This window comes from Serinus canaria, chromosome Z (genome assembly GCF_022539315.1).
Source record: "Serinus canaria isolate serCan28SL12 chromosome Z, serCan2020, whole genome shotgun sequence".
In the NCBI taxonomy this organism is placed as follows: domain Eukaryota; kingdom Metazoa; phylum Chordata; class Aves; order Passeriformes; family Fringillidae; genus Serinus; species Serinus canaria.
In genome coordinates this window covers 31,630,094-31,655,599 of record NC_066343.1, presented here as the reverse complement: position 1 = coordinate 31,655,599, position 25,506 = coordinate 31,630,094, and the positions used below count along the sequence as shown (strand labels likewise).

Here is a 25,506-nt window from a genome sequence, read left to right as displayed (position 1 = left end):
CACCTTCCGCTAGATCAGGCTGCTCAGAGTCCCATCCAACCTGGCCTTGAACACCTCCACAAATAAATCTATCACCTTTTAGGCTGAGACTTAAGCACTGCATAAAAATCAGAGAAAAACAAACAGACGGAAATGCAAGTTTCCGGTCAGAAAGGCGGCCTTGTTGGCCAGAGAGCTACGGGCAGCACCAACAGCGGGGTACTGACATACCGACGGCACAGGAGGGACAAGGACCACAGCCACGGCCTGCAGCTCGCCAGCAGAACCCGGGCACACCTGGGGGCGCTCCCGCGCCGGCCCCCCGGGCCTTTGTTCCCCCGCTGCAGGGGCAGCGTTGAGGCGGAGCACGGCCCTGCCCAGGCACCCCCGATGCGCTAAGATAAGACATAAACAAAGGAAGGCCGGGCCGCCGGGGCTCCGCCGACCCCGGCCCGGCCGCGGTGCGGGCCGCGGGGCCTCTATCGCCGGAGCGAAGACGCGGCGGGGCGGGAGGCGCCCGGCGCCGCGGCCCTGAGGCGCAGCCCAACTCGGTGCGGGCGGGCAGCGCTCACTCACCCAGGTGAGCAGGCTCTCGCCGAGCTCGGCGCGCTCCAGGCTCTCCACGTTGAACATGGCGGGACTGCAGGGCCGCGGCCGGGTCGGTACCGCCGGTCCCGCCCCGCCCCGTCCCGGGCCGGGCGGTGGCGCCGACACGTCACCGCGCCCTGACGGACCGGCCGCGCGCGCCTGCGCCCGGCGGCCGCGGGGCGGGGCGGGGCGGGGGACGCGGCGCGGGACGCGGCGCGACCCGGCGCCGTCGGGGGGACGGGGCGGGGCCGCCAGGCCAGCGGTGAGCGGCTGCAGAGGTACCGGGGGGGGACGGGCGGGGCCGGAGCGGACCGGGCTGGGCTGTCCGCCCCTCATAGCCGGTCAGGGGGGACAGGGGAAGGTCGGGGAGACGCGAACCCCTCCGGTGCGTGCCCACTGAGGCGCCTCGTACGCCGCCGGGCCCTCGGGGAGGAGGGGTCTGCAAATACTTCCCCCGGCTCCGTGTGTGTGTCTTGTCGCGGAGAGGCTGGTTAGGAGAGTGTCCGGCGGGGCTGGGAGCGGGGGTTTGTGAGGATGGTGTACCACAGGCGTTATCAGTGTTGGTGTGTAATGTGGCTTGGGTTCTGGGTGGAGTGGCCCCTGCGAGATTTTTCTCTCTTTTTGGAGTAGAAAAATGACCTTTCACCCGCAGACTTCCTTCTGTTTGTGACAGGAGCAGCCCCTAGGAAGTTTTCCTCCTTTTGGAGTAGGAAATAACCCTGCACCCACAGACATATCATAGTCTTAGTTTGGCTTGGCTTGTGCATGGAGCAGCCTTGACGACGTTCTCCTCTGTTTTTGGAGAAGACAACGACGTTAGCTTCCTTTCAACAAAGCTCTGCTGTTGTAAATTTAATGAACAGGCAACCTACCAGTATCTGAAGGGGATCTGCAGGGAAGTCAGAGAGAGTCAAAGAGTTCCTAACTCTTTGTTAGGAACTGTAGTGACAAGGAGTAATGGGTTTAAACTTAGGGGAAATTTAGGCTAGGTAGCAGGAAGAAGTTTTTTACTGTCAGGGGTGTTGAGATGCTGGAACAAGTTGTCCAAGGAGGTTGTGGATGCCCAAACCCTGGCACTGTAAAAAGCCAGTTTGGATAAGACTTGAGCAACCTGGTGTAGTGAGAGGTGTCCCTGTCTGTGGCATGGGGATGTTGGGACTGGATGGTCTTTAAGGTTCTTTCTAATCTCATAGCATTCTACGAGTCTATAAGTTACTTGGTTAGAACTAGTAGCAAGTGGTGACTAGGAAGAAGGATGATTAGATGTTTAAATGGGCTGCCCAGGGAGGTGGTGAAGTCGCCATCCCAATGGGTGTTCAAGGGAAGACTGGATATAACACTTGGTGTCATGGTGTGGTTGACAGGGAGGTGTTTAGTTTTAGATTGGACTTGATGAGCTCAGTGGTTTTTCCAGCCTAGTTGGTTCTGTGTGATTCTTCAGGTGATTAAATTAATTTTTATATCTCAAAAACAAGGAGTCTGTCTGCGGCCAGAGTGCCCCTGCATCCTTGCTGTGCCCCAGCCAGAGGAACTCTCCATCATGTCACAAATGGGTCATCTGAGGAGTTTGAGCAACTCCTTCTCAGTAGTGTGTTGGATTTTGGACTTCTTGAAGTTTGCAATGAGAGTGTGTGGCATCGTGATAAGTTCTGTAGTTCCCTATCAGTTAACAACGGGGCTGACATGCAGCGACATGGAGTAGCAGGCACAAAGCTCTGATAACAGTGGAGGGTTGTATAAACAGGAATGGTCACAGTTGCGGAAACTGTCACTATTTTCCATGTTTTCTCAGACTTTTTCCATTTAATGAATTAGTAACATGGACAAAAGCTGAGTGCTACCTTTATGTGAGTTTCTTTTGAACTGAAGAGTATTTTAGGAGCTATGAAAATTTTCAAGTTTTCCCAGGAATGTTCTTTCTTACTGATCCCATTGTATAATCTGCTCTATAGGTTATAAATCAAATCTGTCTTCATTTAAAGGTAACTTTCACTTTCAGAATGAATTTAGTCTTAGAAAACTGCACAACTACCAACTTGCCACTCCAAGCTTTAATGTGTGCTTTAAGCAGCACCCTTGGTATTTTTGACAAACAATGCTTTCACTGGTACATTCCATGGTTTAATGTTTTCTATCATATCTTCCTCTGTGTCTCATTTCCCACTCTGCTTTGCCTGTTGTCATGAGGTGTAGCTTGTATTTTGTTGACACAAACAAATACAGTATTGCTTTTTTTTTTGCCTTGCTGTCTATTTTAGATATGAGGTTGTATATGGAGGTAGCACTTTCTACAGCAAGGAATTCTTGGGCACTTTTCCTAAGAGAGATCTGAAACCTCCTCATGCTTAGCTGAAGTACTACCATATTCCAGTAAACATTATTATAATGAAGTGACAATATTTTCTCTTTCTTCCTGCCTGAAGTCAGGTATCCAAGCTGAAGACATTAACAGGCTCTTTCTCATGCTCCTATCTGCATATGAATTCAGTTCCACCCTCTGGTTTGTTTAGAACTCTATACATTTCAGTATGTTTTTGCCTTACGAAGTGGTGGAAAACTTTGTTGGGAGTTGTTTTACACAAGTCATACATCACCGAGGCAGATATTCAGAACAGACAGGCCATTGAATTTGTCTTCTTGCTTCAAGCCATCCTTGTGGTTTTGGACTCAGGAGAAAAATTATTAGAGATTTTTTTTTTCCCCAGTAGAATGATATATTAATTTTGGTTTATTTTCCCTCACAGCCTTGCACCTGTTGCAGCTGCATTACTTTTAATTTGCAAAGCATGATTCCACCAGCAAAAGTAGAATATCTACTTTCTTTTTTCTTCTTTTTTTTTTTTCTCTTTAGGAAAAAATGTGCCTCAGAGACTGCTGACCTCAGACCCTGCAGAAACCTGCTTTATCAGGCAAGTGCCTCAGTTTGTCAGTTCATAACGTATACTCAACAAAATCTTTGTTTGGCTACTGAAATTGCCCTCTTCTCTCTCTTGGCAAGACTGTTCAGGCCTTTTCCATTCTCTTTTGCAAATGGATACACTTGCATGTATGCTTGTACCCAAGCATACACTTGAATGTAGTCCGTACAATCCTGAAAGCAAAGGTGGTTCATGGTGAGCATATAACTGAATATTATACACCTGACTTTTGCTGTATTTCTTGTACCAGCTGAACTGATTTGTAAATCCAAAGTTGATGCAAACTCATAATAATGATGCATTACAGACTGCAGCAAAATTCTAACAGCCTCGTCACAGAATATATCTCATCAATTTATATGTTGCTATATTAGATTTTTTAAAATTTCCGTTAGTATATGTGCCCTTTGCATTTTCTCCCACTGATTTTTATAATGTAGGCAGATACTTAGTACTAGAGATTTTTGTTGGTACTTTATACAAGTAAGACTGTGCTCACAAAAATGAAATACTAATAAATCCTCTTTCCTCAGAAACACTTTTTCTAAGTACACCATCAATCATTTCCATTATTTCTGTTCTAGAAAGTTATATTTGCCTACACTGCTTCTTCAAAGCCTGCTGTTGTTAATTGTTTCTGAATGCAGTCTGGGCATATCTTTGGACTCTTACAGAAAGAGTACATAAATAACTGTGGGATTCAGTTTGCTGAGTCAAGTTCATTCACAAACTCCCATTGTCAACGACAGAGAAGGACCATGACCTGGTAGTATACTGGAGCGGGAAGTAATTAGATACTTTCTGATGAGACAGTTCTCAATTTTTGCCCTACATATAAGAGTTTGTCTTTATTTTGGGAATTTTTGCCTGTTTTTCTCTTAAATAAATTGTGCTAAATTTCTCCCTGTAGATATTTCAACATAAGCTGATGTTCAGAGGGTAGATTACAGAATAAGTATGCTCTATTTTAGTATGCTTAAATGCCTAAAAGTTGGGTTATGTTGTCTAAAATAGGCCAATGTTATTAAAAACTTTTTTATACAAATGAAACCAATTTTTTGTTTGTTTCTCTTATGTAGAAGAAAATTTTGAGGGGTTTAAAGCCTTTTTGTTCTTAAGAAAGTATAACTTGTGGTCTTTGACTAGTTGGAGATGAATTAGCTTATCCTCGAAAACACACAACCTCTACAAATTAAGCAGCTTTTTTTAAGGGTGGGGATGATGCTTTCGCTAATAAAAGGCAGCTGGCAAAAGGAATTGCATGTTCTGCCTTGCATGCCGGCCCACTATCACTTTACGATTAACTTATAATATTTTCAAGAACTAATGGTGTCTGTACTGCATCAAGAGAAAAACACTCAAAACTGAAATAAATGAAAACCCAAAACTCCATTTTTCTCATCCAGTTCACTCACAGCCCATTCCATAAAGAACACATTATTATCCAAATTACCTTTCAGATGTGGAGCAAATTGTACAATGCTTGCAAAGTCACTACAATAAGGTAAATAACTTGTATTTCACATCAGTATTGTTTGTGTGTTATCTTATTTTTATCTTCTCAGACATCAAGAGATCCTCTTAATTCTTTTTCATTGTGCTTCCACATTCCTTGGTAGTAGGTCCTAAAAATCTTTGTGGTTTTAAGAGTATATTATCATATGGCACTTCCCTGATAAACTCAGAAAAGCTCAAATACTTCAGAAAACTATAGGAAAAGTTCTGGCTTTGGATAGCTGACATCTGTTTAACATATCATGGTAAAGATTGGATTGTTTTTCATGTCTTTATGAGTCATGGCATAGGGTATTGTTGTAGTTGTGCTTTATGTTGAACATTGAAAGTCCTAATAATATTTTCAGATCTGAAAAATTAAGAAATAATACATCCACACTAGTGTATGTCTTCATTCCCTCACACTTCAATGCCTTCTGTATGAATTGCCAAGAATAAAAGCTATTGTACTGGCAGTATTGCTCATTATAGTTCTCTTTTTTTTGGGGGGGGGGGGGTTAAATCTGCATGCATTGTTCATACATAGCCACAGAGGGGAAAATGTAACTTTAAAAAGGTCTGTAGACTCTTATTTGAAATGTAAAAAAAAAAAAATTAGTGTTACCTTCTGTCAGTGATCACTCTGAGAAAAACTGGTAATAAACAAGGTGATTTTCTGTACAGATGATTAGTTACTGACAGATTTACAAATTAAACTGTATGATTTTACAAACAGTAATTTGCATTCCTTTCTATTGCAAAACTTTTTGTGGACAATTTACTCTGAGGTTGTTTATATTCTCTAGCCATCAAGAACCCTCCTGGAAACAAACTGGATCCCAGTCTACTGGGATGCAATGTCAAGCTGTAACTTACCTAGCCCAAATGGAATGGAGGAGTAACTCCTTTTCGTTTTCCCCCTTTTCTGTGTTGTTTTACTTGAAGCAAGTGCCAGTAGTCTGAAGATTAAATAAACCTGGAATTTATGATTTGGGCTTTGGTGGTGCTGTTTTTGAAACAGGAAAAAGACCCAGCATTTTTGTTAGTTTTCAAAAGGTTGCAATTGATATTTTTAAAATTCTGAAGTTAATTGTATAAATTCCAGTTTTGATGTGAGTATTATTAGATGTTGCTTGGTTTTCATCCTCTCATAGGGTGGAGTTATGCTTGCATTTAAGAAAGCCATCCTTGTGAAATTACTAAAAAGAGAAAAAGTCTTAAGTATAACCAAAAAATAATTTATCAGAATTTAATCTATTTTCAATTACTGCCTTTTTTCCCCTGAAATACCAGTTGGTACCAATACCAGTTGGTACTTTTCTCAGAGCTAGTGTAGACAGGAATTAATTTATTGTATTAAAGAATAGAAACAGAGCAATAGAAATAATTCAAACCTTCTTTGCAATTTTAGAAAGGCAACATAAACCAACAGAAAAGAAAGAAAGAAAACCTTTAAAGTAATTTAATGTCTGAAAAGCCTGTGATGTAGAATCCAGATCTGAAAATAATTATATGAGGAAAACGTTGATGAAATGCTGTCATTTTTTCATAACTGGAAAAATGTAATGGATCAATGGATGGAATTTAGTATGAGCCATACTAACTCACTCTTGAATTGCAAATTATTAACAGTGACTATTTTAGGAGTGGTTAGATATATGTAATAAAGTCTGGTTCTGGAAGGTTTCTCTGACACATGCTTGGTCTTTATCAAGGCTGGCTCTCTCCAAAGACTGAATCTTCATTACATTATTTAAATCTCCTGTAGCTTGCTTCTTAGTTGCACCAGCTGAAAGAGCAACAATTGCTGAATACAGGCACTGTGAGTTGAGATTTCTTAGAAGTTATTTTTCTTTATCTAGCCTATCATATATTCAAACAACTGCAGATCACTCTTTGGCTGCTGTAGAAGCACTAGAAGAAACATGAACTGCAAGCCTCCAGTTCTGGGTATTTTGTTTGAAAACATTCAAGATAGCCTTGAAATCACAAATTCCTTACTCCTTCAGTCAGACATTTTTTCTATTAGTGTATTTTAACGTTTTCTTTGTAGACATTGCTTTTTTAAATATGCTGTCTTAGAGATAGGAGGAGGAGATTGTTACTGTCTCTACTGAGACATGAATTCAGAGAAAGTATGTATTGGTTCTTTTGAAGTGATACCCTTCTGTTTTGTAGTACCTACACAGGTAGGTAGTCTACACAGGTCTTGTCAGCTCTCCTGTGCAATGATCTTATTGAGATAAATTGTTGGAAGTAATAAGAAAAATATACACAGTGCTTGTTGTCTGTCCAGAAACAGCAAAAAAAAAAAAATTAAAATAAGAACAACGTGGACATAAAGCATTGATAGTTTGTCTTCTCTAGAATTCAGTGATAGAAGCAGTTGGGAATGAGACTGAGGCAGATTCCACTCCCCCTCTGTATAGTCTTTGCAATATTGATACATAAGTGAAGACAAAGTGTCTCAGGGTATTTATGCAGAGAGAAAGACTGCAATAATTTTTCTTGTCCACTATGCTTATGTCAAAAAGGTTATTGGGAAAGTCATATGTGTTTCAAAATGGAGGGCTGAAGTAGATATGAGTGGCATTATGTGCAAGAAGGAAGAGAAAGTGAGGATCTGTGTATTTCGTTTTCATGTTCTGATGCTAACTTTGGCACCTTAGTTTGGTATTTCAAGAAAGGTGAGTGAGCAGAAATTAAGGCAAGCAGATGCAGTGAGAACTATTGATGGTAGGCAGATAAGAATTTGAAGTGTTGTTGCAAGGAGCATACAGAGAGGGAAAAGAGGGGAAGTAGACATCTTGAAGGCTGTTGAGGGAAACTGATTTAAATTGGTGTGATATTGATAATCTTCGTGTTGTTTTCAAAGTGCATCAAACAAGCAGTGACAGAGGAAGTTCAGGTGTTAATGTAAGAAGTGCTTGCCTTCCAAAGGTACAGTTAAATCATCTGTATGTCTCTGACACAATAGGTATTTCTGAAAAAAAATACCCAAAATCAAAACCCTGTGTAATACTTAATGGGATGTAGTTGTCATTGGCATGTTGGTGTATTCTAACAGAACTAATGTGGAACAAGAGGGGAATTATACCAGTTCCTTGGAATTTACTTCTGATTTTGTTCTGAGTGGTCAACCCAGAAAAAACAGTAAAAATTTGTTGACTGATAATGAGTCTTAAAGAGGAAAAACATAGAAATTGAAGATATCAGATGCACAGTTGTGAAAAATGGCTGTCTCAGAATGATTTAGTGTAAGAAAGAGAAGCTTCTTCAGGACGGGATATGCAAACAACTTAAGTATACAGGCAGGTAATATTGAGCTAGGGAAGCATCACAGCACACCTGCCAGTCCAGATCCTCAGCACCAGGGAACCACTGCTCTGAAAAATTTCACAACATCTTAAGCTCATGGCTTTAGCTGTAGGAATGTAATTGTGTAACTAGCTATGCAGAGAAATGCTCTAACTCCTTGTGTAGGCCCATGTTCCTATGCAAGACCTTTCCACAAAGATCTGTTCTTTTATTCATTAGTGTATATGAAATATGTGTAAACATTGACCTACTTTAAACATGCCTTTCTATGAGTCAGTGGTGTTCCACCTTTGAAAGAAGTTACTCTTTCCAAACACTGTGACACGGTTGCTTGTTGAAAGCTGTAATTAGCAAAAAATTGACTATACTTACAGAAATAATTGTCTCAGTTCAGATTGGCACACTTAGGATAATTTAGTTTATTGTTTCTCTTCATTTATGCTTCATTATTCCATTTTAGTTTTCACAGTGAAAGCCCAAAAATACAACAAATAATGAAATCTTTCCTTGCTCTCCACAAGTTTGCTCTGCTTTTATGGTACTTAATTATACCACTTGCACTTCTTAACAATACTCTTAGAATGTATCAACTTCTCTTGTGTTCCTGCTACAGAAGGCAGCTCCCACAAACGTAAGGAAGCTGGAAAAAAGCTCCACTGCTTATACTAGAAAAAATGTGGAGGGTGAGAATAGCTGTCTGAGGGAAAAGATTACACTTTTTTATTAGCAATAGGCTGACATGCTTAAATTTTGCCAGGGTAATCATTACAGGTATCCACTAAAATCCTGATGACTTGTACTCCATTTCAGTTTTGCAATCAGTTCAGGGCCAGAGGGTGTTTGGTAATATTTTCTAGACAGTGTGGTTTAAATTAAAAATTACACATGAGCTGTGAAGTGTAGTGAAACACTGATGAAAGCTTGCAGCTCCCAGTCTTCCTTGGACTAGGAAACAGAGAAAAAGATACCAGTCTTACCTGCCTTCAGAAACCAATACTGTGATTTTATGTCAGCTTCTAGGAAAATACTTCAATTGTGTTGGGACAGAGCTTCAGTATGACTTTTCATGTCATTTCACAGAGTTAGCGTCACCGTTCTGATTTTGTAATATTCATAGCCATAGTTCATTTCACTTCCTGATTGCAACAGCAATACTTCAGCAGCGGGTTGGAAACTATTTTATTTCCCATGTCTCCAGCTGTGGGTTAGTGCTGTAGGTTAATAAATGTTAGCCTTAGTCCCTGATGGCTACAAATGTGAAACAAATATAAAAAAGTGAGTCTAACTAAGGAAGCTTGATAATGCTATTTTTCTTTCAAGTTTTCTCCATGTTACCAGCTAAAGGTTGGTGATGCACAGAAAACGGAAATGAAGTTTAAAATGTATTGGATGATTTTTGTGTATGGAAATGAGCATTTAACACTAAAAACAGAATGACCTTGTTTCTTCATTCATGTAAATGGTAAAAGTTAACTTTCTGTGTTGGCTTAGCCTACCAGGAATGATGTGGTGCATAATACCTAAAATTCTTGATAATGCAGAGTAATTTAAATTTTTTTTCAATAGACAGTCCTTAGAATATGGCCAGCTCAGGAATGACTTATTCCTGTGCAATTTATCTTATAAAGATTTCAAGGTAAACTCTCTGACTAATTTTTTTTTTTAAATCTTTAAATCCTAACACTTTCATATAAGATTTGCTACTGCAAACTCAGTGTTTATTAAAAATGGATACATTCCTTCTTTTTGTACCACTCTTTTCTCCCAACAATGACTATTCTGTTTACATATTGTTTGTAACTGTGTTTAAAATGTCTGTGCACATATGTTTTAATATATGTGTATATATCTATTTCTTCTTGCATTTTAGTGCTGTGATGGCCAGTCACCAAGCAGAAGTTCAGAGTTTGAAGCTAGATAATGATTCAGTTATAGAAGGAGTAAGTGACCAGGTACTGGTGGCAGTTGTGCTCAGTTTCACTTTCATTGCTGCTCTGGTATATACGCTTTTAAGGTGAGAATGTGTTGAGAGGAATTATTCATTTTTTATAAAAACTCTAACTTTCTTGACAATTTTGTGCATTGGTATGTAAAAACTGTGATTTTCATGACAGGAAGTGGTTGTTTGTTTGCTTACTATGTTTAACTAATTGCTTGGTACAGCTAAAATCAAAAGTGGAATTTAACTCTTCCATATCTTCTGATAATCAAACACTGAGTAGTGTTCATCACTCATTAAGATTGAGAATTATTAAATTCACAGTCTATATGGCTGCTGTGTTGTATTTGGTTAAAAAGTACAGATTTGTCAACAACTCCAAGATTAAAATTTAATATGTTCCTCCAATGTATGTTCTAGCTGAAGTCTCCTTCCAAGAAAACAAACAACAACCCAAATCCAAATAATTGACTGATTTTTTTTTTCAAATGAGTATGCTGTACAACGGTGGACTGCAATGTGCATTCCATACAGGAAAATGTTAAGTTCGGAATTCAGTTACTTTAATGATCAAGTCATCAAAGCTTATTTTTATTTCAGAGTTTTTCTTTGCATCCTAACAAAAATTTTAGCCTATGTGTTTTGGGAAAATGAGTCTGAGCTTCAGATTGGCTATTTTATTTTATTTTATTTTATTTTATTTTATTTTATTTTATTTTATTTTATTTTATTTTATTTTATTTTATTTTATTTTATTTTATTTATTTTATTTTATTTATTTTATTTTATTTTATTTTATTTTATTTTATTTTATTTTATTTTATTTTATTTTATTTTATTTTATTTTATTTTATTTTATTGATGTGTCTAAACCTCTGAACACAGAACAGTTTTCAAAACTAAGGGAAGTCAGTTTTAGTGACACAATGACATCATGGAACTTGAAGACACTATGTCCACATGAGAAATATTGCTGAGGTAGAGTTACTTGAGAGCAAGCTACTAAATAAGCTATAGGTGGAAAAACTTGGTTGGACTGCTAGGCAGTGTTGCTGTTCAGGACCAGGACATCACAAAGGAATCTTAAGAAAGGCATTCCTTTCACCTTGCCTTTTTTTTCCCCGAAGCTGTTTCAGTTACTCAGATTGCTTTAATAATGTCTCTTTTTTATCTGCTCTGTTATGATTTCTCTGTCCTTCATATTGACATTTTTGGCAGTTGTGACTTGAATTTTAAGTGTTTCGTTTAAAAGTTAATACTTTATTTTTGAACTCTAGAAAGGCAAGTAAGAAGTATTAAAAAAACAGTGAGTGGAACAAGGGTCAGCAGCTGACAAGAGAAGCAGGAGTTCAGTCAGAATTAAGTTCAGGGAGATGATGCTTCAATTATGAAGACTTACTTAGGGAGGAAGGTAAGGCTAGTTATTGACTGCCTCTGCAGTGTAATGAGGTAGGTAAAAAGATTGAATCTTGTTACATGCCTTGATGGTTTATTTTCTGGAGGGGCAAACAAACTGAGAACACAAAGCTTCCAGACTTTGGAGATCTCCGTTCTGTGGTTTGTGACCAGTGACAGGACTTGAGGAAACACGTGAAGCTGAATCAGAGGAGATTTAGGTTAAGATACCAGAAAAAAGTTTTTCACCCAGAAGATGGTTGAGCAGGCTCCCCAGAGAAGTCACAGCACCAGCCTGATAGAATAGAAGATGTGTTTGGGCAATACTCTCAGCCATATGTGTCTTGAGGTGTCCATGTACAACCAGGAGTTGAACTCAGTGATCCTGATGGGTCCCTTCCAACTTAGCACATTCTGTGACTGTGATTCTGTGACTGACGACTGAAAGTCTTACCAGTATCCTCTTAGCTCCCTGCTCTGCTTTCTGCTATCTTTTGAAATTGTATTCTGCAGCATTCTTCATCTATTTCCTTTGTATTGTTGCCCTCAAAATCTGCATAGTATGCTACAACATCTGTGCAGTACAAAAATTATAGCACTTTTAATTTATTTAGCATAGATGGGGAAGTGAGGAAGAAAAAGAGTATTTTCTTTTTCTTCTCTAGTTACCTTAGACAGTGCAGTGGCCTTTGTGTTGCTTATATGGTGTTCATTACCCCAGTTTTTTTCTTTGTCTTTCATGCTTCTGTATCAACAGAACTGAAATATTTTATTGGGTAGGAACAGGTCACGGGTAAGTATACAGGAAAGAAAGCTTACAAGGTGATGAATAGTTGCAGAAGCTGAATCAAAAAGGAAATGAGCAACAAGGACTATGTGTTGCAGTAGATTTTAGGGGGCAGAAGCAGAATATAGAGAGAACTGTTAAGGGATACAATTGTTGTACTTGTTTCCAGGTGAAAGAGCTCAATGAAGCATCACATCAAGGCTTCATTCATGCTTCTGGCGGAGAAACTTACAAGCCATAATTAACATTTGTAACAAGTTGCAGATGTGTAGTTCAGGCACTATATGATACTTTTGTAGAGCCTGTATGCTTTTGAGTTATAAATTTTGATAAAATGAAGCCAGATTTTTTCCATCATCTTTTAAGCTGGTGAGTAGGTTGTCACATTACCAATGAGATTGTGAAAATTCAGTGTATTCAGCAAATTAAAGGAAGCCTGATCCTTTAATTCCCTACATAGGATTCGCCCTAGATGACTTAATTGTCCCATGCTTATGGGTCTACAGGTTTCAATTTTTTAATCTAATTTTTCTATCCATCATATGGTTTGATTATAAGATCAAGTCACTATTTTCAGCAGAAGTGAGATCTTAGTCCTTGGAAATTAACAGTGTCCACCACTGCACAGTGATGCACCAGTCCCCTTAAGTACTGTCCCTCAGTTTCCTTGTGTGAGACTGCACACTGAATGAGTCTTCTTCCTTCCAATAATAATAGTTTAGTGGGGCCCTCTGTGATACATAATACAATCTTTCCACACCATGGGACCTTTTTCCTCAAGTTTTGGCATGCTAGCAGTCAGAAATAGGGAAGTCAAAGGCCTTTGCATCCAACTTTATTTCTTTCTTGCTTGTGTTTGATAACACTTTTAATGACGTGGCACCATATTGGTTTTAATTTATTTCAGTTATCTTACATTAATTGCATGACAGAAGTTACGAATTTGGTATGTCTTGAGCTCTGCTTGTCCCTTCCTGAACATTGCATAGTTTTCTGCTACATCACCATCTTATGCATAAGTGATGTACATGCTGTACCCCTGCAGCTCTGCAAATGCTCTCATAATTTCAGCATGTATGTTACACCAGGGTAAGGTCATATAAATGAACACTTGCTGTAGCAAATTTGCTACTGCTAATTTAGTTATTTATGGAGGAATCAGAATAAACTGTCTTACACTTCACACCTTGCGCTTGTATGTGAATCAAATTGGACTTCAATATATATCAGATATTCTGGCAAACTGAATATGTGAAGTACATTAGTTTTGTAGCATCTAAACAGAAAAATACTTCTATACATATAACATGTGGGATTTGTCTATTTCTCTTTAAACATTTTTGCAATAATGCAATAAGCATTTGAGCAATAATGCTCAAATACTATTGCCCGCATTAACAGAATGAAAATATTGCAGAAGCTTCTAGAGCCATTGAGGAAATTATATAATATAACTGCAACCAGAAAATGTCCTGAAAATTCAGCCAGTCCAGCCCTCATGTCTGACAGAGGATCAGCTTACATCAATATCCCTGGAAGCATTGCTACCTGTTTTTTGATTTATCTTTTAGTCAGGGATGGATCAAAATAGCCAAGGAGGTAATCTTGTCTGATTTTGTGCATTATGTGGTTAGAAATGTGTTTCCACAAGCCTTAGATAACTGTGGGAAATAATTGCTTATATTTATAGAATGAAGGACTTATCCTGTCCCTTTTCACTCCATGAACAGTCTTCTATATGGACTGACATTTTTTAAGTCTTAAATGTATAAAAAATGTGGGCAGTAGTTCTTATTATCTTCTGAACTTTCTCCAACTTCTCTATATGTTTCTATGCATTTAGCTCAACTTGGAGAACAGAATCCAGCTGAGTGCTGAGCAGAATATATAATCATTGAAATCCATATGAATTAATAAAGCATAAAAATTCATATGCAGTTGACTCATATATATTGTAACTCAACACCTCTGATTGTTCTCAGCACATTTTTAATTTCTATTCCATTCCATTATGCTTTTTAATTTCAAATTTGTAATATATCCATCCTTCTTTCTTCAGCATGGTCCTTTCCAATGATTCCTCTTGACATATCTAACCTGTAGTTTGCTTGCCTGTAGAATCTTTCTTTTTTTAAAAAAGAGTGATTTTAAAGGAGTGGTTTCTTTTTATATCCAGTCTGCTGATAGTTACATAAATTCAATATTCTAAATGTAAGTTTGTCTACTCTTTCTTATGCAAATGTCATGTAGCAGATAAAGTTGAAGTAATTAGGAGGTTTAAACTCTATGATTTAGGCATTGAGTGAAAAACTGGTAATTTATTGGGTGATTTGTTGAATAGACCAACAAATAAGAAAGTAGCAGTGGAGACAAAAAGGAAAAATATTTCTGCATCTTTAATTAAAAAGCTTTCAAGCAACTTCATTTTTTGTAGGTTCAAGGCTTAATTTTTTCTCAGATTGAAATCTAGTTTTAACATGATTTAATGATTGGTTGTGGAGTCTCTGAAAAATCCTGCTACTGTACAGCTTTAAGTATCCAAAGTAACTTTAGGATCCAGAATAAATTCCTGTTTCCTTAATTATTTGTGTACTTCCTTTAAAATCCTTTGTAGCAGGAAATAATGGTTTTTTTGCCCTTTGTTCAAGTTTCATTGAGTTATTTTTCAGTGTTGGATCACAGGGCTTTTATTGCTTGTATTTCCTTTCACAGAAATGAACATCAGAACATACACCCAGAAAATCAAGAGCTAGTGCGAGCTCTTCGTCAGCAGCTTCAAACTGATCAGGTGCTGTACAAAGTGTTGGCATCATTCAGCTCTCTGATGTGGGGTACTGCAGGCTTCTCTGAGGTTCTGGAAGAAGATGATCTTGAAAGTTATAGGCACTTATTTACTGTACAGAGGCATCCTTGAAATCCATCAAGTAATGGGATAATGTAGCCTTTTTAAATGGATGCATTAAGTAATTAAAACTAAATTTTGGCTGGTTCCTTTTTCAAAGAAGTTTTTGCCACAAGGTGGAGTATGTTAGGTTATGCTCTGTGCTTCCTGGAATGTTCCTTGGAACTTTAGGCTAAAGAAAAGGAAATCTGGAGTACAGTTTGCTGAGACAGGACAGGGGTAGATGTTTAGACTGATAAGTAGTGTGTAGCAGAACAATGGCACAGCAACAGGAGCCAGGCGACAGAATGACAGAGAGGAACTTTTTAGCCTTTAGAGAGTAGGGGTTTTAAACTGAAAAAAAACATGTTGAGATGGGATGTAAAGAAGAAATTCTTTTCTGTGAGGATGGTGAGGCACTGGGAACAGGCTGCCCAGAGGAGTTATGGATGCCCCATCCCTGGAAATGTTCAAGGCAAGGTTAGATGGGGCTCTGAGCAGCCTGGTCTAGTGGAAGGTGTCCCTACCTATGGCAGGACAGTTGGAACTGACTGTTGGAAGTGATCTTTAAAGGCCCTTCCAGCTCAGACCATTCAATGATTCTGCATCCAGATTGAACAGGTAGAGTCCAGGCCATACTTTAGGAAAATATTGACAAACAGTTTTTCATCATGATACTTCTTGAAATGACAACAGTGCTTATTTATGTGGAAGACAAATATGGCAAAACGGGGAGAAAAACTGTTTCATGACGGTGACATATACGAGCTGATATCTGTGTTTGGGCTTGGAAACACTAAATGCTGCAACTGGTAAGCAATACAATTCAGTTACCTGGCTCTGGACAGAACTGCTCAGGATAATGAAGTAACAGTATAGATCTAAGTTTGTTATTCATGCTCCAGCGTGTTTAATCTGACTCAGTGTGAAGGACCAAGGAGGTTCTTTCTTTGTGGTCTTTAGCTGGTTTGAAGCACACGCTTACTTAACAGATGAAAGGAAAATAATGGTCCTGTCACAAGAACTTGCTCTTTGAATCAATGCATTTAAGTATGTTTAATTTTTACATTTAAATTTATTTCTCATTTCACATAGTTCTGTGTTTGACAGTTTGACTTATAGTGAATGAATACCAATTTATTATTTTTTAGAACTCAGTAGACTTATATAAAATAGTATCTCCAACACTTTGTGTTTTCCTGCTGTTCCAACAGGATGCTTCTGCTGGTGATCGGCATCGCTTCTATACAGATATGTCGTGTCCAGTCTGTTTGCAACAGGCTACATTCCCTATAGAAACAAACTGTGGACATCTCTTCTGTGGTAAGCAAAAAAAGCTCCTAGCCCCGAAAACAAGAACAGAAATACAAACTTTTGGCACTAGCTTGGATATCCTAATTCAAAGCTTTGTTTGATTTTGGCTATTTATCATTGCATCTGCAAAATAAATAATTTTTTATAGATAGTCAAGAAAATACATTTAGGAATAAACGCTCACTTTAACTGTGAGCTAAACTGTTTTTTATGCTATCTGGAATGAAACTGTTTAATTTTAAAATGTCAAATATAATTTGTTTTCAGTTTAGTAAAAAACTGAAGATGTTGAAGAACATTTGGGAAGGTACCATTCAAAAAAAAACTGTTTTAGAAAGAATAAAATATTCTTTATTTCACAAAATATGTTTTCTTAGAAGTTCTGCAGAATTATAAGTAAGTGCACAGTTGATTAAAGTGTTTGGTTTTGTGGGTTTTTTGAGACTACATTTATATACTGATACCCTATGTAGCATTTTGCTGCTTCTTCTTCAAGTTCATAGTAAAATTCTTCCACTGCATTCATCTAGTTTTTTGAAGTGTATAGTGTATACCATCCTCTGTTGTTTAAATGAAAAAACAAGCAAGTTTAGAAAACAGGTAAAATATTAAATTTTTATGTTTGTCTTCATCTGTTGAAACTGATGATGATAAAGCCAAGTTTTTAGGATAAATTTTACATCTCATGACATTTTTGTGCCTTTTACATTTTAAACTGGCAAAAATTTTTATTACTTGCTTCTTTACTTAATGATTAAAAATTTCTTGTGTTTCCAGGAAATAATGTTTTAAAATTGCTGATTCAGTTAAACCTATTCAGGATTTTTCTCATTAATAGCATTGAATTTGAAGATGTTACTTCTTGGTATCTTCAGTGAATGCTGTACACAAAATTACATCAGAAACTGTAGATTTAACCTAACTGCTTATATACACTTTCTGTTGTTTCCCTTGCCGTGTAACGTATTATTTCAGGCGATGCATTTTTCGTCTCAGGACTTTAAATGTGTGTGTACCTTACTTTCACCAGGTTCCTGCATTATTGCCTACTGGAGGTATGGCTCATGGCTGGGTGCCATCCGCTGTCCGATCTGCAGACAGACGGTAATATTTTGAATCACCAAGGACCTGTCAGTTTGGCTGTCTAGGATAGCCTGCCACAAGGCACTTACATGTGAGCTGCAATAGTGAGGCTGGCAGATAAAGAAGTCTGAGAAACTGAAAAAATACAGAGGGAAACGTAAGACAGGAATGGTGGACATTCAGGTTTTCCAAACTTCTTGCTTTGACCAATGGCTCCAAAAATTCAGATAGTTCTGCAACTCAAACATAAGTGAACTGCGCTGATAACTCAGCTGTTTTTCTGTAAAGAGGATATGAAAACAGCAAATTGTGAGATTTTAGCTATGATCCTTGCATGCTTTCTGTTGAGGATGTAATTAACTTCTTTTACCAGAATTTACATCTGAAAGGCTTGGCTGTTGTGGCAGACTGCCAGTAGCAGCACACTACTGGTTCCTGAGAAATACGCTCCCTCTTCCCTCTGTCCCTACCAAAAGACCTATCCATGTCAATTTCTTATTTTGGTCTTATTTTTAACTTGTATGTATTATTAATTTAATCTTTGTAGAGCAAGCATTAACTTGCTTCCTACGCAACTTACTTACATTGTCAGTTTGAAATATGTTCCTGCAACTCATTAAGGCTTAGGATCTCTGAGTCTGATAGTGTATGTTTTAACCAAGTGTCGTGGTTTATTTTAATAGTGCACAAACTAGTAGTAGTAGTGCACAGAGCTAGTAACTAATAGTGCACAGAGCTAGTAACTTCTAATGAATTATGTAACTCATGCTCTTGCCCCTCCATTGTATCCTGCTTTGATTGTGTTTATCAGCAGGACAAATGACTGTAAGGACACAGTTGAAGGAAAGAAAAATAGATATGACTGGAAGAAGAATGAGTAAGTTTAGAGTGTAGCCAGTGAAGAAAAAGACACAAATAATAGGTGGGGAAGGTGGAAAAGGGGAAAATGAGTGATTTTCTTTGTTGTCTTTCCTTATATATATTTTCATTTATATTCCTCTGAGTAACAGGTGTATTAGGTGGCACTGTTTGCATGGTTATGTATTCATTTTAACCCTGGTTTATAAATGGTGAAGGGAAGGATGTATCCATGAACATGAGTCATACAACAGGTTTGTGGCAGGACCAGAAGTTGAATGTAGATGTGTTCATGTTCTCATTTCTAAATGTGACTGCCACACAGATTTATATTTAGTCGCCAGGTACAGAGGAAGTTTCTGAAGGCTATAATAATTTAAAGTATTATACCTTCCCTGTTTCCCATGATAATCTGCATTTTTTACCTGTACACTGCTTCCAAATAGAAGTCTCAAGTTTTCAGCAACTCCTATGCAGAAAGATAACATACATGAGGTCGTATTCACATATATCCTATTTCTCTGTTTGCATGAAAGTTAACCCAAGAACAGAGCATATAAAATAGTTGAAGGTTCTATCTTTTTCTTGGTTCATCTCACTATGAAGATCCATATGCAAAACCATGAGTTTTGCTGCATGTTTGTTGTCATGCAAGGCAATCCTAAAAACAGGAAAAGAAAGGCTTCATTGATTGCTTTATTCTATTTTCAGTTTAGAAAAGAAAATTAAATTCTTTTGGTAAATTAGCTTTGTTCTCCAAATCATCTGTCCCACTTATGAAACATTAAGCATTTAGGTGTTTAGGAAGCCTCTCTTAAAAGGAAGGTTATTTTGTGGGGTTTTTTCAACAATCTCTTTAAAACTTAATATTCTGTAAGGAGCTGTAAGGAAATAATTAGTTAAAATTTAATAGCAGTACCCATGCTAGTAATTTTCAGGTTATTCTCCTATCAATTATTCAACTAAACTAAAGGGTTTTTTTCTATATAGTTAACTAAAGATGATTGTTTTACATTTGCATGTGTGACATAATCTCCATGCTGTGCCTAGGTAACACTATTCTTACCACTCTTTGGTGAAGATCAGCAGGGTGCAGCCCAAGTGTTTCAAGATGTTAATGACTACAATCGAAGATTTTCAGGACAACCCAGATCAGTAAGTTTTGGGTAAATTTCGGTGGAAGTCAGTGGTGTCAGGAGAGTTTGAGAGCAATTTTTTTGTAGTTTTGTTTTTTTTCTCCTTCTTATTTTTTATCCCTGGGACATGGATTTTCTCTTCCTGATAGTTAGGGCCTAGGCAACTTTTCTTTAGGAAACTCATGTTGAAATGGTTAGACCAAACCCAAAATTATTTATTTGTCATTTATAAAATGTATGGAAACGTACTTTTTTCTTGTAAGTGAGAATCTAATAAGTCTGATAATAAGTGAGAATCTAATAAAACACTGAGTTTTCTCAAGTGTGCATGTGTTAAGCTGGTTTTTAGATATGAGTCATTATTTTGAAAGAATCAATAATTAGTCAGTAAAAATACTTAATGAAATAAATGACATGCAAGGAAGAATATTCACTTCATTGGTCTTTTTACACTGATTAGAAGAATATGAAATTCTACTCTGTGCCTTTCTCCTCAGACAGCTGTACACTGTCTTGATTATTTAGTTTTTTCCCTAGTTTATATTACAGTCTTTTTTCTCTTCTCTGAGTGAAGGAAAAAAAAGAATTTTTCTTCTGTAAATAGCTAAGAGGGGTGGTCAAAGTTCTACAGATGTTAGAAAGTCAGCCTTGTGAACCCATCTCCTGTGTGCGTGTTGTGTTTCACAAGGTGAAATGCACACACATGCATACTAGTAAACCTCCCTGCTTGTCTTCATTTGTAATGGGATTTGGATATAGCAAAAAGACATTAGCAAGAAAAATGTACAGTACAAAGAGACAGAAGAGGGAGGAGTATTTTTCTGAACCACAAAATGTATGGGTTTTGTCCAGAAGAGGTTGAAACTGTGTTTCAGGCTGCATTAGACCTCTCTGCTAGCTGTGTCTAGTTCCCAGTAACCTGTCTGAGGTCATCCCAGAAATCTGCACTAATGCCCCAATTAGACTAGATAAATTGTCTTTGATTTATACACAGTGTTACCATATACAAAATTTCTTTCTCAAAAACTTTTTCAGCTATTTCACTAAGTCATTTTAATGGAGTTTAACAGCTCTGTGTAGAAACTGTGTACCATTGAAGGGAGCCAGTATAAAAAAGTTTTAAAGTTCACCCCTCCCTACTCGTCACAACAAAAACCTGAATATTTTCTTTTGAACAGTCTCTTGCTAAGCTGGCAGAATCATAGTAGCAAAATGGAAAGGAGCCAGGAATGGATTCATTTAAAGGTTCTTTAGTTTACTTTGAAGCTTCATCCATCCTTTGTAAACTTGTGTGAATCACTGGTTATTCACCAGGAGAGGGGGTATTGTTTTTCTGAAAACCTGTAACCTATTCTACTTTACCTGATAGGTTTTTTCTTGCAGTCCTGATTTGTCTTACATTCTGATCAAAATTTCACTCCAGTTAACCTGTTTGCTGTTTCTCACTTTCCCAGTCATTTGTTTTCCTCTATTATTCATTGCTTTTCCTTCATAATAGATGCCAGTATATTTTCTCATGATGTATATTAAGTGTGTGCTTTTCATTGTTAATAATAACACAGGTTAACTGTTTCTTGAAAACATATATATTCTAATGACTTTCTACCTGGTAAAACTAAACTCATTAACTTTTCCTGGATTTTTTTTTAATTCCTATAAACTAACAGAATCTAAGATGCAATGAAGTAGTAGAAACTTCAGTTTAGCGTGGATGAGTTGCTAAAGCAAAATACTAACTTTTAAATTCTTTCTTTATAGATTATGGAAAGAATTATGGATCTCCCCACTTTACTGCGACATGCTTTCAGAGAGATGTTTTCTGTAGGGGGCCTCTTCTGGATGTTTCGCATCAGGATATTCCTCTGCTTGATTGGAGCCTTGCTGTACCTGGCTTCACCTCTGGATTTTCTTCCTGAAGCTCTGTTTGGAATTCTGGGGTTCTTAGATGATTTCTTTGTCATTTTTCTGCTGCTGATATATATCTCTATCATGTACAGAGAAGTGGTAACACAGCGTCTAAATAGGTGAAGTGGACAAAAGTGACCTAAAAGCCGAGTCAGTTGTGGAATGTTTTAAAAAGAAAACTATAACGTAAGTATGATATAGCAAGGTGCCTGTGTATGATTTCAGTAGTAACAATTTCTTAGCTGGTTATGTTATACAAACATAAAGGGTTAGTATATGGTGATGCTTAACTGGAATCTTTAATTTGTGCATTACATATGCTTCATAAGGATGAGGTTAGTTTTATAGTGTTGTAATAAACCACCTTCATCTACTTCCACCTGATGAACAACTGTGTGTAATGAAAGCAGGAAACACTTTCTTTGGTGTGTTGTGGTTTGTGAAAAAGGAGTTCTAGCAAAGTACTTCAAACAATAAGCCCTTTGCTTAATCTAGATGTGTGAGAAAATTCAGAAATTCTTCACAGTACAGTTATCATGGTTAAATTGTTTGCTGTCTCCCTGTTGTGGACTAGAGTTTTTTGAAATAAAAATTGCATTTTTTGTCTCTGTGTAAGAAGAAACCCAAGGACTGCATTACAATTATCACCTTGCAGTTTGCTGTTGTCCACCTGCTTCAGAAAAATAAGGATAATACCTTGGTATTGCTTGAACTGCACTATGTACAGTTGCATGCAATTTGTACCATTTTATTTTTATATTTGGGAATACATACTCAGTATCTGCTCTACACCGAGAAACCAGTATTATGCATGTCACACTCATTAGTGCTCTATTTTTTGAGTGAGAGCATGGTTTTTCTCTTCAGACTTTTTTATTTGGTAAGCATATATCTTAGAAGCAGAGGTTTTGTGCTGCTTTGGGTCAATGCAATATGTCTGAAATGCAACTTTGCATTTCCATATATGCATCAAAACATTCTGCCAATTGGAGAGGACACTCAAATTCCAAATAGTGGTTGAAGAAAAAGAAGTCAGAACTGGATGTTTACAGTACATATACATGTACTTGTATGTGTACAGTGTAGCTGTTTACCCAAATGTAAATTCTGCAATATATGTGTACTAAACAATATAGATATTGGGGTGATTTTCAGTTGGAGTTTTCTTGTTGTTTGGTTGTGTGATTTGGACACCGATAGAAGAGGTTCTGAATTACCTTGAAAAATAGTCTGTGATAAAGGACCATAAAAAAATCTTCAAAGTGTTTTCAAAAATACCAGGGTATTAGTTATCCTTAAAGCTGATTTTTTTTTTTTTTTTTTTTGGAAGGTTGAATTTGAGCATAGGTTATCATAGCTGTACAAGTAATTTGAAAATGCTTTCATTTTGAGCAGTGGTTGTGACTATAAAGGTCCAGGATATGACAGATCATTGTACTTTTTAGCTAGAGGAATGATAATTGCAGTTTAACTTCCTGAGTACTTGAAAGACAGTGAATTAATAGATGATTCTTTGTGTGTTTACATATATAGGTGAGACTTAAAATGAAAGGGACCTTTTCACCGCTTCTGTGTTTTCCCCTTGCAGGTGTCTTTCCACAGCTTCTAGCACTTAGGCATGTGCAGGAAGATGATAGAGCTGAAATCTCAGGTGTCAGTCATTGAGGGTGCAGATTGTCCTTCAGTGTCAGTGTTCTAAATGACATTCATTTAAAACTAAATTCACAGATTCTTCATTTGAAAATTTAGTTTTGGAAATCCAAGGACATTTTACAAATGAACTGGAAAGCTAAACTTTTCTTTTTGCTGTTTGTTAGAGATAGGCAAGAAGAAAAAAGGGAAGTAAAGTAAGGCTTGGAGGAAAAGAGCGAGAGAGAAAATTACATTTTTGGAAGAACATGCTAGCTAACTATTCTTGAGCATCTTGGTTGGGCTTTTCACCTTGTGCTGGCATTGCTAATGTATGGTGATGTTTTAGTGCCTACCTCAGTTAAAACTCTTTAAGGTGTTATTGAGTAAGAGTGAGATATTCATAAGCTGTTAGGTGCATTTACAAAGCAAAGATAGTAGTCTAGGATATTACGTAAGACAGGATTTCACAGTTTTGCTGTATGCACTGTTTTTGGTTTTGGGGCTTTCTTTATCAAGAAATCTAGCTGAAAACAAACCCCAAAAATTCTTTTTTGATTGAGTAAATTTAACACCATCTTTTCTTCTGGAGTTTAAGTTTTAGGTCTGCTTAGAGAAGAGTGTGAACTGCTCTTGTAATTAGAGTTTGTTCATGGAATTTGTTGATCTAGTACTTCATCCATGCTTTTACCCTATGATTATAATTTTCCCATGACTCTCTAAATCCAGAGTGGATATAGATGCACATGACGCTGCTTACTGATTGGTTTTCTTTGAATTTCCCAATTCCATGCACTACTGTGAAGTTCATGGGGAAATTCCCTATCCCATCTAAGGGGATCCTGTGTATCTGAAATCATACACAAACCACATCTGAGAGAATATATGAAGTTGCCCCATGTTCTTTTTCTTCAGTACATTTCTGATAGCCAGAAGGGTTTCACTCAGAGGCTTGTGCTTACTTTTGAGTATTGAGTAACATTGTAATCTTAAATTCAGCACATTAAATGCTTGACAGAATTATAACTGTTCTTTTCAGCTATATGCTTACTTGCCTGTGGATATTCTTTTTTGGTCCTGCAAGCCAATGATAAACAGTATTATGACTTGTTCAGGCCTTTTTGTGTAATGCAAAGATGCATCTGTCCTGCAATGTCTGGCCGCTGCTTCTTTCCACACATCTGAAATAGCTATAAGTTAGCTATCTTGGGTGCTTAGCTTGAGCTTAACCTAAGCTCTAGAACTCCCAAGAAGCTGGAGATTAAAATATGAGCATGTAGTATTCCTGTACTGTGTTCTGCCAAGTTGTTCTGGCACCAGTGTGAAAGGTAAGGGTTCGGGCTGAACACTGGCTTCAGAACGTGAAGGAAATATGTGATGCTGTGTGCAGAGAGACTGCAAACATCGCTGTGGTTTTGTCTCCTGAGATGAGGCAGGTGTGTCACTAAGGGAGAAAATTTAAAAAAGGAAAACTATAGCAGGAAGATGAATGGGGATAAAACACAGTTCTTAAAAGATCACATGGGCACCAAAAGCTATGGGAAATATTTGATTGTTCTAGCAATATTAACAAAGAGGAAAACAAAAATTATACTTAATAGCTCTTACAAAATAACGTGTAGCATCTTGAGGCCTAATGATCATCGCTGTATAGAGCGATCCATTTCTGTGCTGTTTGTGTGCCACACCATTGATGTCTGTGAGGATCAGGCACAACAGTGTGGCTTGGGGATACAATTTTGCCGTAAGTTTCATATAACTGTAGCAGTATGTTACACTAGATTTTTAAGACAAAAGAATTTAAAACTACTTATTGTTACTTTTAATGATAATAAATTGCTGTTAAAGAGATTCTCTTGGATTATTTTATTTTATTGACTATCTGGATGCAATATTGTTTTATTTCCCCTTTTTCCACTTCCATGCATTAAAGTTGTATGTGTGGCATCCCACCCTTGAGGGGAAGGGTGTACTCAAGATTTGTAGGTGCCCATGGTCAAAAAGAATTACAAAAGTCACAGGGTCCACAAAAACTTACAAAGTTCTATTAGTAAATTACATACTAGGCATGGAAATTAGTATAAGTTAGGATCTTATCTCCTCTATGAACACTTGGCAGTGGGTTTTGAACAGAGGGGTAAGGTGAAAGGAGAGAGAGAAAGACAGAAATTAATTAAAGAGGGGGAAAGAGAAGAAAGGAGAGAGGGAAAGAGAGATCACCAGTCCTAGCTCCAGTATTGATCCAGCTGGGGTGTCCTGGGGATGTCCACACATGTGGGCTT

The 25,506-nt window shown here is 37.6% G+C and overlaps 2 protein-coding genes across 7 annotated transcripts in view; one reads left to right on the top strand and one right to left on the bottom strand.

Annotated features, from left to right (window-relative positions):
- Nucleotides 1–25,506, bottom strand: part of HOOK3 (hook microtubule tethering protein 3) — a 945,081-nt gene that overhangs the window by 90,337 nt on the left and 829,238 nt on the right. The gene's annotated exons all lie outside the window — the stretch shown is intronic.
- On the top strand, nucleotides 752–25,075 carry RNF170 (ring finger protein 170). 6 transcript variants are annotated; one of them, XM_030237071.2, is made up of 8 exons: nucleotides 752–829; nucleotides 3,419–3,476; nucleotides 10,168–10,311; nucleotides 15,131–15,206; nucleotides 16,514–16,622; nucleotides 17,644–17,717; nucleotides 19,605–19,709; nucleotides 21,449–25,075. In XM_030237071.2, exons 3-8 carry the CDS (start codon nucleotides 10,175–10,177, stop codon nucleotides 21,716–21,718), a joined length of 771 nt encoding a protein of 256 aa, XP_030092931.1. In that variant the 5' UTR covers nucleotides 752–829; nucleotides 3,419–3,476; nucleotides 10,168–10,174; the 3' UTR covers nucleotides 21,719–25,075. The 6 variants fall into 6 exon arrangements, with proteins under 6 accessions (XP_030092931.1, XP_030092930.1, XP_030092933.1 ...); XM_030237070.2 differs by having other exon boundaries at nucleotides 766–845; XM_050987057.1 differs by lacking the exon at nucleotides 752–829 and adding an exon at nucleotides 934–952.

Excerpts from the sequence above, each read along its gene's own strand:
- RNF170 (XM_030237071.2), top strand. The coding sequence starts at position 10,175 with ATGGCCAGTCACCAAGCAGAAGTTCAGAGTTTGAAGCTAGATAATGAT. Across the intron at positions 15,207-16,513 it reads AGCAGCTTCAAACTGATCAG|GATGCTTCTGCTGGTGATCG; the intron begins GTGCTGTACAAA and ends CTGTTCCAACAG. Across the intron at positions 16,623-17,643 it reads CTGTGGACATCTCTTCTGTG|GTTCCTGCATTATTGCCTAC; the intron begins GTAAGCAAAAAA and ends TACTTTCACCAG.